This window comes from Cricetulus griseus (genome assembly GCF_003668045.3).
Source record: "Cricetulus griseus strain 17A/GY chromosome 1 unlocalized genomic scaffold, alternate assembly CriGri-PICRH-1.0 chr1_1, whole genome shotgun sequence".
Taxonomy (NCBI): domain Eukaryota; kingdom Metazoa; phylum Chordata; class Mammalia; order Rodentia; family Cricetidae; genus Cricetulus; species Cricetulus griseus.
Window position 1 is genome coordinate 172,624,667 of NW_023276807.1, and position 14,535 is coordinate 172,639,201.

At 41.4% G+C, this 14,535-nt stretch overlaps 1 protein-coding gene across 1 annotated transcript in view; it reads left to right on the forward strand.

The window, feature by feature from the left end:
• The window catches only part of Nek10 (NIMA related kinase 10), a 159,929-nt gene that overhangs the window by 103,328 nt on the left and 42,066 nt on the right, over nt 1-14,535 (forward strand). Inside the window, exon 25 of the mRNA XM_035453369.1 lies at nt 8,912-9,125. Within this exon, the coding sequence (XP_035309260.1) occupies nt 8,912-9,125 (214 nt within the window). The remainder of the gene's footprint in view (nt 1-8,911; nt 9,126-14,535) is intronic.

Sequence of the window (14,535 nt, forward strand, 5' to 3'; positions counted from 1 at the left end):
CCTTTTGTCAACATGAAAAATGTATATAATGTGAAACTCAGTAAAACAAATAGTATGAAAATCTATTTTTCTGAAATAAAATATGCACAAATATGGAAAAAAAGAGTAACATAGACACTAAAAGGGGCTGTGTTCAATGATAAAACTATAGGTACTTTTAAAAGTTAATAATACTATATTTTATACTAAGTTCTAAAAAAAAGAGAGTCTGTTAATAAAGCAGGAGTTTAATAAAGGTTGTTGCCCATGTGAGCCCCCAAAGTTGTGTGAAGTCCCTCCTGACCGAAGATACTGTCCTTGATCACCTCACACTCAGATGGATCCTGCCTGCTGCCCTTCAGGCTCCAGCTACTCCCTTCATGACCTTCCCCCTACTGGTTCTTTCTCCTGAAACCCTCTCCTCTCAGACACATGCATGGTTCTTGCCCTCACTTACTGTGGGTTGACACAGAAACATCTCAGATCCAGAAACCTACTCTGAGCCCCCCACTGCCTCTGTGCTCTCCAGCCCGCTTTAAAGCCACAGCCTGTGTGATTCTGTGCCTGTTAGCCTTTGTTGTGAATTTGGACAGATTTGGGATCACCTAAGGGACACACTGTTGGGTATATCTGAGGAAGAGTTTCCAGAAAGATCAAGATGATGAGGGAGGACCCACTGTGCATATGGGTAGTATGAGATGGGGTCCCGGACTGAAGAAAAAGAGAGGAAGCAAGCTGGGTACCAACATTTCTCTCCTTCCACACTGTGTATAGATCGTCACCTTATACTCTAGCCATCCTGATTTCCCATCATGATGGACTGTATCTCCTCTTAAGTGATGAACCAAAACAAACTCTCATTTCCTTGAATAGCTTTTGTCAGGCGACTTGATTGTTGCATCAGGGAAAACAACTAACAGAGTCAGTACTGAGAATGGTGGTGTTGCTGTGAGAAATCTGACCATATCATTTGTAGATCTTTGAAAGTGGTTTGTGGAACAGATATGGAAAAGCTTGGAGCTGTGGGCTAGAGAAGCTGCTGAGTGCTGTAGGTGGAGCTCAATGGGCCACTCTGGTAAGACTTTCTAACACCAGAGTGGGAAGGGAAGTGCCAAAGTGCCCAGCTTCTGAGGTTTTCAGGAAGGAAAACAAATGCTTGTTAGGAACTGGACTGGAAGCCACTCTTGTTCACTTTGTGCTCCTGTTGCCTGCCTTTCTGCCATGGTCGACAATGTCCTTCCCAAAAGCAGGAGCCAAAATAATCCCTCCATTCATTCTATAAGTTGCTTTTTTGTCAGGTATTACTATTTGGTGACAACAACAACAACAACAAAAACTAACTTATGCCCCTAAAATATGACACAGAAGCACACAATGCTTGCTTGTTGATTGCCTCTTTTTCACTAAGTGAACTCTTGAGAGCAGACACTTTGTTACCTTTGTTCCAACCTGCTTAGTATGCAGAGGTGTGCCTGGCACAGACTAGACCCTCAGTCAACACTGGCTGTGGGAAGTTATGGCTGACAACTGATGTCAGTGTCAGCTATCTTGGTACTTGCATGGGCCAACATTAGTTCTCTGCTCCATCAATTTGGTCCATCTGAACCAAATTGTCTTAATTTTGGATATTAAAAGTCCTAGAGTCCTCCGAGATGGACAAGTTCCTGCCTTTTTCTAAGACTCTGAAACCCTGGCTCCATATCTACCCTACATATGTCACCAGTGAATTTCAGTAGGCATGCTATGGTAGCCATTCCCCTGACTCTGGTTAGTCTTGCAAGCCCATTGTTTTATGCTGGTTAATGCCTTGCCCCTTTGTAGAATTATTTCTACAGAACATCATGCCCAGGCAGATCCCTATGTACTGAAGATGCTGGTCAAGGGATTTTTACGTCTATTCCATCATTTGGTGCAAGAGAGATGTCACTAAATGTGGCAAGTAGAGCGGCACACAGTGACAGCTTCTCCTCTAGCAAAGCTCATGTTGCTGGGCTTATGAGGAACAGACAAAGGGGACAGATGAGGATGGGAAATGAAATTCCATTATATACAGAGTGATGCTTGATGGAGAGGTAGAGGAGGTGGGGGAAATGTTGCTTGCACTGTGCATTGCACATTGTGGGTGTTGTGCTAAGATCAATAAACCCACTTCCTTTCACTGGGGAAGTCGACTAATTTTGGAGATATGAAGAAGAGTTGGATTTATTTAGTTCCAACTTTGAGACATGGAAGCAAGACCAGGGGAAGAGTGAATGTCAGCAGCAAGATAAAGACAGGACACCATCAGGAATTATACTCCAAGATTAGCAATGGCTGCCTGGAGGAGGCTTCAGAGGGGGCTACAGGAGCAGGCTTCATAGTAAGGCTGAGTTCACTGCCATTATTATAGTGTTTCAAAGAATGAATGGAACTTATGAGGGACTCCAGATGAAATGCTTTGTTGCCGCTGTTTTATATGCAATATATGTGGTCTTGTGGTGTGTGTGTGTGTGTGTGTGTGTGTGTGTGTGTGTGTGTGTGTGTGTTTGTATATATGTTCACATGTATGTGGGTGCATATGTGTGCACATGTGTCTGGAGGCCAGTGTTGATGCTGTCTATCTTTCTTGATAATTCTCTACTGTGAGGCTAAGTTTCCCAATTGAACCCAAGCTCACCAACCAGATTGTCTGTCTGGCCAACTTGTCTTAGAGATTCCCTTTTCTCTGGCTCCTAAGATCTGGCTAGCATACCTGTGTGGCTTTTACATGGGTTCTTGGGATGCAAACCCTTTTGTTGGCAAGTGCTTTATCCTCTGAACCATTTCCATAGCCCCCAGATGAAATGTTTTTGAAGGAGTTTATAATTTAAAATCCTATTGTGAGTTAAATTCAATTGTATATTTAATTTTCTTTGAGTTTTAGTGTTGAAAACTAAGTTACTTTAGAACTAGAGAACAATTTCAGATTTCCCATTTTCTTAGTCTCATTTTCTTCCAAATGTTGGTGCAAGGTTATATAAAAGCAGAGTGCTTAATAACTATCAGTGACTCAGCAAATTATTACCTTCAGAGCCAGTTTCTGCAACTAGACAGAACCTTGGCATACAAAACAACCACTGTGCTTGAGAATACATTAGTGATTATTTTTAAATTTTTTTTTGAGACAGAGTCCTGGTCTCTCAGCTGGCCTGGGGCTCCTTTTCCTCCTGCCTCAGCCTCCTGGCTGCTGGCATTCCAGACTAGTAGCAACACTCTCTATTCACACATACCTGTTTCTTGAGTTTCCTAGCACCTCGGCTTTGCTTTTGCACATTCTGTCAGGCACAGCCCACAGTATTTGCATTTCTAACATGCAGAGTCTTTCCCTCTTCCTGTTTACATGGTATATTCACACATTTTGTTACCAAAACTTTCCTCTCCTAAGCAATGTTTTAAAAATCCGGGAGAATAATTAAGCAATGCTGAAGAGTCTGGAGCAACAACAGACTCTATCTTGTTGCTCTGCCTGGAACCAGCCTTGCTATTTTTAGCCATCAGTGTGCAGTGGAGCTGTGGAGGCAGCAGTGCTGGTGGCTTCCTGTCCTGTCCTTCCTTTCCCTTCTCTTTTCCAAGGGGGACTATCTCCTTGTATGCACTAACTATTCCAAGTGTGTGAGTTTTGCTCTGCCTGGCTGCAGGAGCTGCCTGCTGCTTTGTTTCCAAGCAGAAATGATGCTTAGAGATCTAGGAGGTAAGGACAAGGGAATCATCGCATGCTTCTCACCTACCTTCAACTCTACTCCTTAAAACCTACACTATCCTTTGTAGTTTTTTCCATCTCATCTCTGACTAGAGCACCAAAGTTGGTAATGAGAGGAATACTCCAGATCCCCCTCCCCAGAATATGATTTTATGCATATTTGATTAGGGAATCATACATGTGTCTCTGAAGAATGTGTCTGAAATACCCATGCAAACAATGGAGCTACTTGGGGACCTTTGCTGATGTGTTTCTGGAGGTCCACAAGCCTGTGTCCAGACATCTTGGCTAAGGATATGTAAACTCATTCATTGATTCATTTGCTTGCTTACTGAATACCTCTTGGGAGTGAGATTCCATCTTAAATGCTAAGATCATTGGGAAGGAAACATGCCCTTTTCCTCTCAAGAAGTTTTCCACATAGTGATGAATTAGAGTGTTAAAATCCCATCATGCAATAGTTTATAAACTGAAATGCAAACAGTGCAGTCATCTTGGTGTTGACTCCAGGCTGTGTAAATGGCCTTCTGACAGTATCTGGATGAAATGTGAACAGTACTCCCTTCAGTGTGCCTGATGCTATGCCCTGCCTCTAAAACCACAGAAACATTAGCACTAAATATGTCACATTACTTAAGCAAAATTTCTTAAGAAAATTTGAGAGGGCAGTTTAGATACAGTCCAATAAAGACTGTCTATAACAGTGTATCCCAATTGAGATCGCCTCTGAAATTCTGCTATCAGAAGCAAAACACAGTATATTAGAGTAAGAGCCATGTCAACAAGACCCAGTGAAATGAAAATAATTAGTAACAATGAGGGTAAATAGCTCTGTTGGCCTTAAAAGGAGTGATAATGCTGATAGCCAATTGCAAGAAAATACCAAAATCCTCCCAGCTTTATATTTCATCAACTTCTTTTTTTTCATTTTATTTTTTTAATTTTTTGTAATTAATTTTTTAGTTTAAATTAGGAACAAGTTTGCTTCATATGTCAATCCCCTCCCCCCAACCCCCATTTGCCCCCCACTGCATCCACCCAGGCAAGGTAGGGCCCTCGACGGGTGCTCCCCAAAGTCCACCACATCATCCTGGTCCGGGCCTAGACCCTCCCCCATGTGGCCAGGCCAAGAGTGCATCCCTTCACGTGGGATGGACTCTCAAAGTCCCTTCTTACACCAGGGAAAAATACTAATCCACTACCAGGGGCCCCCTAGAATGCAGAGGCCTCCTCATTGACATCCATGTTCAGGGGTCTGATTCAGTCCTGTGCTGGCCTCCCAGAAAGCAGTCTGGGGTTCATGTGCTCCCCCTTGTTCAGGCCAGCTGATTATGTGGGTTTCACCAGCCTGCTACTGCCCCCTTTGGTCTTCATTCCTCCCTCTCTGCAACTAGGTTCCAGAGTTCAATTCAGTGTATATCTCTGGATGTTTGCCTCTGCTTCTATCAGCCATTGGATAGGGGTTCTAGGATGGCATAAAAAGTAGTCATCAGTCTCATTATAGGGGAAGGGAATTTAGGTTATCCTCTCCACCATTGCCTAGATTGTCAGTTCGTGTCGTCCATGTAGATCTCTGGAAATCTCCCTAGTGCCAGATCTCTCCTAGGACCTATAATGGCTCCCTCTGATATAGTATTTCTCATCCTTCTCTCCTCTATTCTTCCCCCAACTCAACATTTCTGGTCCTCCATTTCCTCCTCTCCCTTCCTCTTCTCTTCCTCTCATTCTGGCAGCTCCCTCTCCCCTTCCCTCATGCTCCCAATTAGCTAATGAGATCCTGCCCCTTCCCTTTCTCTGGGGTCCATGCCTTTTTCTCTTAGAATCCTTCTTGTTTCCTAGTTTCTTTGGTGAAGAGGATTGTAGGCTGGTAATCTATGTCTAAAATTCATATATGAATGAGTACACACCATGTTTGTCTTTTTGTGACTGGGTTACCTCACTCAGGATGGTTTCTTCTAGTTCCATCCATTTGCCTGTGAATTTCAAGATTCCGTTGCTTTTTTCTGCTGAGTAGTACTCCGTTGTATAAATGTACCACATTTTCTCAATCCATTCTTCAGTTGAGGGGCATCTAGGTTGCTTCCAGGTTCTGGCTATTACAAACAATGCTGCTATGAACATGGTTGAACATATGTCCTTGTTGTATGAACATGCACTATTTGGGTATATACCCAAGAGAGGAATGGCTGGATCTTGAGGTAGACTGATTCCCATTTTTCTGAGCAACTGCCATACTGATTTCCAGAGTGGTCTTACAAGTTCGCACTCCCACCAGCAATGGAGGAGTGTTCCTTTTTCTCCACATCCTCTCCAGCATAGATTGTCATTGGTATTTTTTATTTTAGCCATTCTGACAGGTGTGAGGTGGTATCTCAGAGTTGTTTTGAGTTGCATTTCTCTGATGGCCAAGGATTTTGAGCACTTTCTTAAGTGTCTTTCAGCCATTTCAGATTCCTCTGTTGAGAATTCTCTATTTAGTTCTGCACCCCACTTTTTAATTTCATTGTTTGGTGTTTTGGTGGCTAGCTTCTTGAGTTCCTTGTATATTTTGGAAATCAGCCCTCTGTCAGATGTGGGGTTGGTGAAGATCTTTTCCCATTCTGTGGGCTGTCGTTTTGTCTTACTGACTGTGTCCTTTGCCTTACAGAAGCTTCTCAGTTTCAGGAGGCCCCATTTATTAATTGCAGATCTCAATGCCTGTGTTACTGGTGTAATGTTCAGCAAGCAGTCTCCTGTGCCAATTCGTTCAAGGGTATCTCCCACTTTCTCTTCTAGAAGACTCAGTGTGGCTGGATTTATGTTGAGGTCTTTGATCCATTTGCACTTAAGTTTTGTGCATGGTGACAGATATGGATCTATCTGCAATCTTCTGCATGTCCGAATCCAGTTGAGGCAGCACCATGTGTTGAAGATGCTATCTTTTTTCCATTGTATGGATTTACCATCTTTGTCAAAAATAAGGTGTTCATAGTTGCAGGTTAATATCAGGGTTTTCAATTGGATTCCATTGGTCTATCTGTCTATTTTTGTGCTAGTACCAAGCTGTTTTCAGAACTATGGCTCTATAACAGAGCTTGAAGTCAGGGATGGTGATGCCTCCAGAAGATCCTTTATTGTACAGAGTTGTTTTGGCTATCCTGGTTTTTTTGGTTTTCCATATAAAGTTGAGTATTGTTCTTTCAAGCTCTGTGAAGAACTGTGTTGGGATTTTGATGGGGATTGCATTGAATCTGTAGATTACTTTTGGCAAGATTGCCATTTTTACTATGTTGATTCTACCTATCCAAGAGCATGGGAGATCTTTCCATTTTCTGGTATCTTCTTTAATTTCTTTCTTTAAAGACTTAAAGTTCTTACTGTACAGGTCTTTCACTTTTTTGGGTAGGGTTACCCCAAGATATTTTATGTTGCTTGTGGATATTGTGAAGGGTGATGTTTCTCTGATTTCTTTCTCATTGCATTTATCATCTATATATAGTAGGGCTACAGATTTTTTTGAGTTAATTTTGTATCCTGCTACTTTGCTGAAGGTGTTTATCAGCTGTAGGAGTTCCCTGGAAGAGTTTTTCGGATCACTTATGTAGACTATCATATCATCTGCAAATAGTGAAAGATTAACAAAATCAGAAACAAAAAGGGGGATATAACAACAGACACTGAGGAAATCCAAAGAATCATCAGGTCATACTATGAAAACCTGTACTCCACAAAATTCAAAAATCTAAGGGAAATGGACAATTTTCTGGATAGATATCACTTACCAAAATTAAACCAAGAACAGATAAGCAGTTTAAATCAATCTATAACCCCTAATGAAATAGAAGCAGTCATCAAAAGCCTCCTAACCAAAAAAAGCCCATGGCCAGATGGCTTCACTGCAGAATTCTACCAGAAATTCAAACAAGAGCTAATATCAGTACTCCTCAAATTGTTCCACACAATAGAAGCAGAAGGGACATTGCCAAACTGTTTTTACAAGGCTACAATCACTTTGATACCCAAGCCACACAAAGATACAACTAAAAAAGAGAACTACAGACCAATATCCCTCATGAACATCTATGCAAAAATATTCAACAAAATATTGGCTAATTGAATCCAAGAACACATCAGAAAAATCATCCACTATGATCAAGTAGGCTTCATCCCAGGGACGCAAGGATGGTTCAACATACAAAAATCCATCAATGTAATCCACCATATAAACAAACTGAAAAAGAAAAACCACATGATCATCTCACTAGATGCTGAAAAAGCCTTTGACAAAATCCAACATCCCTTCATGATAAAGACCTTGGAGAGAACAGGAATAACAGGAACATATCTAAACATGATAAAAGTAATATACACCAAACCAACAGCAGCGTCAAACTAAATTGAGAGAACCTCAAAGCGATTCTTCTAAAATCAGGGATGAGACAAGGCTGTCCATTCTCTCCATATCTCTTCAATATTGTACTTGAAGTTCTAGCTAGAGCCATAAGACAAGAAAAGGAGATCAAGTGGATACAAATTGGAAAGGAAGAAGTCAAACTTTTACTATTTCTTCAACTTCTACACATCAGCTTTTCATTTTAGCTCAGAGTCTGCGTTTGTGAGCAGTTATTTATTTTTTTTTGGTATGCTCAAATAAGCTATAATCTTAAAAGTATCTTTAAATTTTTTTCTTTTTAAGATACTTTAACCCAGGTTGGCCTCAAACTCATGGTCTTCCTGACTCAGGCTCCTGAATGGTGGGATTTTACTTTTGACACTGTAAAATTCTCACACCTCTAAGCCACTGCCCCGTATTTTATATTTGCCTGTGTTTTTAAAGACCAGACTAATCATGTGTTAATATTGACAGAATATGGTCAGAAGTTGTGACCTCCCAGATACTGTCCTTTCTTTGCTTTCTTCAGAGAGGCCCTGCTTGTCTGCCCAACTAATGAGCTGGCTGTAATTGCAGCAAGCAGTTGCACATGCTGAAGACCCCTTCCTTTGCTTACCTGGAGACCTGGGAGATGCATGGCATCCTACAGCCCTGGGCTATGAGCTGCCCCTCCCCCAAGTCTCAGATGCCTTTTGAAGTCATAGCTGTGTCTGATGCTTGTCCTGTCCCTGCTCTTGGGTGCAGACACTATGATGGACCCTCAGTTGGGCTGAACTTGATCTCCCCCTTCCCTAAGCCATCCCAACAGTGACCTTTGTTACACTTACCTTGTCTTCTCTCAGGTGCCTCACTCCTGATGCAGAAGCCCGTCCAGATATTGTAGAAGTTAGTTCCATGATCTCAGATGTTATGATGAAGTATTTAGACAACCTGTCCACATCCCAGCTGGCCTTGGAGAAGAAACTGGAAAGAGAGAGGAGGCGCACACAGAGATATTTTATGGAAGCCAACAGGAATGCTGTCACATGTCACCATGAGCTGGCTCTGCTGTCCCAGGTAAGTAGAAACCTCTTGGTACTACATGAGGCTTTTGAATATTCTGTCTGAAGACCTTCATATTTGTCTTAAGGAAAAACTGCCTACAGTAAGGAAAATAGTCAAAACACAAGATATTTCATCATCATATAATTACATATTTGTATTCATTTTTATGTCCTGCAAATGAATTTAAATAATTCAGAATTGCTGATCTTCTACAGAACTTATCCATGATGTATTGTCTATTGTGAAACCAGAGCATCAGGAAGCTCTCTTAGAAAGTCCTCATGTTAAGCTAATGGTCTCTATATGTAGCACCTAGTACTTTTAAATATTTATTTTCCTCATTCATCTTGTTGCACTTTAGGATAAACGTGTACAGAAACTCAGAGAAGAAAATAACATTTGCCTTTCCATTTTTCTTACTGGTCTGTGTAAATTCTCTGCTTGCTGCTGTGTCATGACCTTGTTGAAGCCTCAAGCCCGAGTACCTCTGAATTTTTCTTTCTATAACTGTGTTGGTATCTGAGTGTTTCTCAGAGCATAGCTTGGAGGATTCCAGAGCTTCCCCTGGGCTCATGGTGGCTGGCATTGCTTTTGCTCTGTCCTACTATCCTTTCCTGGACAGTGGCTGTGCGCTGACTGCTTCACACACCCCTCAGCAGGCACTCAGAAGTACTGTTCCTGTCCTGTGGGTGGGGCTCAAGGTGACAAGACCATAAGGCTCATTCCTAGTCATCATGCCTGGTCATTGATTCTTTCCCACCATCGTAAAGACTTGCTTTTTGTGGGGAAATGAGGCACAGAGTCAGCCTCAGAGAAGAGACCACTCTGACTTCTGGAGTTTCAGAGAACTGTTCTAGAGAGAAGGGAAGCACTGCTGTAGAGTGAGTGAATCTTAAAGTTGAGTATTACATGTTTTTCTTTTTTGGGGAGACTCATCTTCATTACTTTAACTACTGAGCCCAGCTGTGACTTCAAGGCTGGTCTATACTGGCTTTCCCTTGTTAGAAGGGGATAACCTGGAGCCATGGCTCTCATTGCTGTTGAGCCCCATGCTGGGAGCAGGGCCCACATTGTCTATTATTTTCCATCTGACCTCATAAAATCGGTGTGTATGAAACACACCCTTCCACACACGTTATATGTTTTAGTAGATTAAGATGCAAGAGATTTAACTGTTTTTGTCTAGCTTAGTAAGAGCTTGGAGCCTGGGATTAGTCCTACACTGCAAAGCTCTCAGCCAGCCCCCAGGTGGACTTGAAAGGGTCATTTTTTATTAGGTCCTGTGGTGGTAGGAGGGGTTCATTTAAGATTGAACAAGAGAATCCTCTTATCTTCAGAAAACACCTTGAGAAGGATCATTTTATATATTTATTATCACTTCTAAGTTATAAAAATATATCTGTGGACAATCTCAAACATATCAGCAAACCATTTCCTGTGCACAGCCTCCAGCTCCAGCGATTGGCTGCTCAGAGCTAATGTCTATCATTCTGTCCTGTCTGCTTCCCACGCCTGGCTTTTCTCAGATCACCTTAGCAAATCCCCGATGCTGCATGATTTAACTCATCAGTGTATCCTTATGTGTTCTGAGATTGAGTTCAGCTGGAGAATCAGACTCTCAGACCATCGACAGAAAAAACAGGGCAATTGCTGAAGTCAAAGAAAGAGTTTGGATCAAGAATTATTTATCAGATTCAGGGAATATTGGAATTAAAAGTTTAATGTGTTCAAATCTACAGCACGACTTCAGAAGTCGGAGTGTAAGTGTTTGAAAGATTGGTTTTACTTAAATATGAGCATGATAGTAATTCTTTTGTTTAGCTGAAAGCATGATTTTTTCTTTTCTGAACAATTTACCAGGGGCTATAGGTCTGTGATGAGAGAGTTCTCTGAAATTACCGACCCATGTGACCTGCAGTTAGGCAGTGCTTTTCACATAAGCATTGCAGTAGCACATTTTCTGTTGGAAAGACAAAATACCCAGGACTAACAGCTAATAAAGGAGACAGGGAGCTGGGGCAATGGCTCAGCAATCACGACAACCTGGCTGCTCTTTCAGAGGACCAAGGTTCGATTCTCAACTCCCACATAGTGGCTCACAACCATCTGTAATTCCAGTACCAGAGGCTCCAAGGCCCCACTCTGGTCTCTGGGTACTGTCTGTAATCACACAGACATATAGGCAGGTGAAACCTCCATACACATAAAAATAATAAAAAATAAAATGTTCAAAAATTTTCTTTAAAAAGAGAAACGGCTGGAGAGATGTCAACAAAGTGCTTATCTTGTAAGCTTGAGGATTTGAGTTCCATCCTGGTACTGCTGCGCTTCTCCTGGGGAGAAGTAAAAAGTGTCTTTGCACTCCAGATACCAGCTGACAACACAACAAAGAAACCCTGCCACCAGAGTCTGACTTGGTGAAGTAATGCATTTATTGGGGTTGCTTCCAGGAATACAGATAAGGGGTAGAAATGCAGACACAGTTCAAATGCATTGTAGTGCCAAAGGGTACACTTCAGTGTAGGTGACAACTCATGACAGCTGTACCATTGCAGTTCTCCATGTGACTTGCAGGGAACTTGGCTGGTGGGAGAGTTTCCTCTTCCCAGCAGCCATCTTACTGCTTCTGTCATCATGGGGAAGGGCCTGGCAATCTTGTTGACTTCAGGAACTTCTTGCTATTTGTGTGTTATTTACTCCCCCCGTCTGTGAGTCTCCCTACTTGTTGTTTCATTTCAGAAAAAAGCAAAGCATAGCAAGTACTCACATAGAAAATAAAGATAAAACCTGCCGGTCAGGGGCTGTTTAATGGCTGGGGTGAGACACTTGCTTCCCTAGTTTGTCAGCTTGAGCATGATCCTTAGAACCCATGTCAAGTCATATGTAGAGAACTGGACCCACAAAACTGTTCTCTGATCTCCATTTGCATACTATGGTACCCTTCTGGAGCCCACACATGCATCACACACAGACAAACACATAATAACAATAACAGCAACAATAAAACTCCTTTGGGAACTGTTGGGTTAATTTGCCCATTTATTTATTGGAAGATTAGTTATCTTGTGTTTACATTTTGAAGATTTCTGTATTCTAAGTATTATCCCCCATGTTCGGTGTATCTGATAAACATTTTGATCTTGTTTGTAGCCCGTTTCTTCATTGTGTTCATAGTCTCTCTTGCTGTGAGGGAACATTTTAATTTCATGTAATCCCACTGGCCAGTTCTTGAGGTTGTTCCCTGTACTGCTAGTCTTTTTCACAAAAATCTTTGCCTGTGTTCACACCATGAAGTGTTTTCTCTATGTTTCCCTTAGCAGTGTTGGTGTTTCAGGTTTTAGATTAACGTCTTCAATCCATTTTGAATTGTAGTCTACTTTTATGTAGACTGAGAGACTTGAATCTAACTTCATTCTTCTGCAGGTTGATGTCTACTTCCTAGCACCATTTTTCAAGTCTGTCTTTTTCCCAGTTTATGTTTGTTTTTTGTTTTTGTTTTTGTTTTTTGTTTTTCTGAGACAGGGTTTCTCTGTGGCTTTGGAGTCTGTCCTGGAACTAGATCTTGTAGACCAGGCTGGTCTCAAACTCACAGAGGACCACCTCCCTCTGCCTCCCGAGTGCTGGGACTAAAGGCGTGTGCCACCAACGCCCGGCCCAGTTTATGTTTTGACAACTTTGTTGAAGATTAAATAGATGGAGCAGTCTTTATTCCTGGCTCCTTTGGTCAATTCCACAAGTCTACTTGTCTATTATTATACCATACCATGCATGCTATTTTTGTCATTGTGGTTATGTAATATAATTTGAAGTCAGGCATTATAATACCTCCAGTACTGCTTTCGTTCTGCTTGTGATTGCTTTGTCCTTTCATGGTTCTTCTGTTTCCAAATGGATTCTTGGATTTTTTTTTCTAGTCCAGTGAAGAATGCCATTGGGATTTTGATGGAGATTGAATTGAATCAATACACTATTTTTCATTAATATACATTTCCCTACAATGTTAATTCTGCTAACCTATGTGCATGAAATGTTTTCCCATTTTCTAGTTTCTTTGTGAACTTCTTTCTCCAGTATCTTAAAGAGTTTATGGCTGGACCCAGATCAGTGTCAGCAGCTGTGTGCCACTGGGGATAACTGCTAGCTTATTGTGGAGATCCTAGTTAAACTTTTTTCAGTTTTCTCTAGCTCTTTCCTTTATTTATCTATTGCTGTTTTGTCTTTTTTTCCCCTTCTTTTGTAAATCTTGACTCTCACAGGTAACAGCTTCTCCTCTCTTGTCCATCCCTAAACTACCTCTGACTGCTTTAGACTGGGTTTGTAAGTTTCTTGAAAAGATCATAGAACAAATTTTATTTTTATACTTTGATGTAACTTTTTTTTGTTTTTGCTTTTTCTTTTCCAAGACAGGGTTTTGCTGTGGCTTTGGAGGCTGTCCTGGAACTAGCTCTTGTAGACCAGGCTGGTCTCAAACTCATAGATATCTGCCTGCCTCTGCCTCCCGAGTGCTGGGACTAAAGGCATGAGCCACCAACGCCCGGCACTTTGTTGTAACATTAAGACTATCTTTGCAATGCTTTTAATCTTTTTAACTTTAGTTTTGCTTATTCATCAAAATTTAGGGAGCATTTATCATTTTTATGAAGACCATTCTACTCTCTTGACGTAATACTTTACACAGCAAAGGCTATGTATCTGTAGTGAGGGAGAAAGACTAGATACAGAGAGGAAGTGCATGAAACTGCAGATCACTATAGCAACACATTTTTAAATCAAACTAAGTCTGCCTTCTTACTATATCTCCCAGCACATGTAGCTTCTGAAAGAGCACCTCTCTCACATTGGGAATTCTCTTTCATCAGGGTTTACAGATGCAATTCTAGAAACTATTCTAAGTAACCAATCTATAACATAGCTGGCCCTGGACTAGGCAATCCTCCTAAAGTCTAGAGTCACCTGACTCAGAGCTCACAGCCTCACTCTACTCTTTTGTTGCTCAAAGAAACACAATGCATCTTTTTTATTATGCGCATGTGTGCGCATGGCATGTCACATGTGTGGAGGTCAGAGGACAGCTTGTGAGAGTTGGTTCTCTCCTTCCAGTTGCTGTCTGTTGTCATTTCCCCAGGGATCTTTTCAGGTTCACCAACTTCCATGTTGTTGAAGTTAAGATGCAGCTGAAGAAACACACTTCTAATTTGGTTTTCTGTAACTAGCCATTTAGTGGTCCAGTCTGCTCTGATGATCCTCGGTTAATTCCTTCATCTAGGGTCCTGCCTGCTCTTCTAACTTAGACAGGGGATGCTTTTTTGTTTTGTTTTCTGATTTAAGATTTTTTTTCTGATTTAAGATTATTTTTCTCCATTTTTTTAATTTGAATTAGAAACAAGATTGTTTTACAGGTCAATCGGAGTTCCCTCTCCCT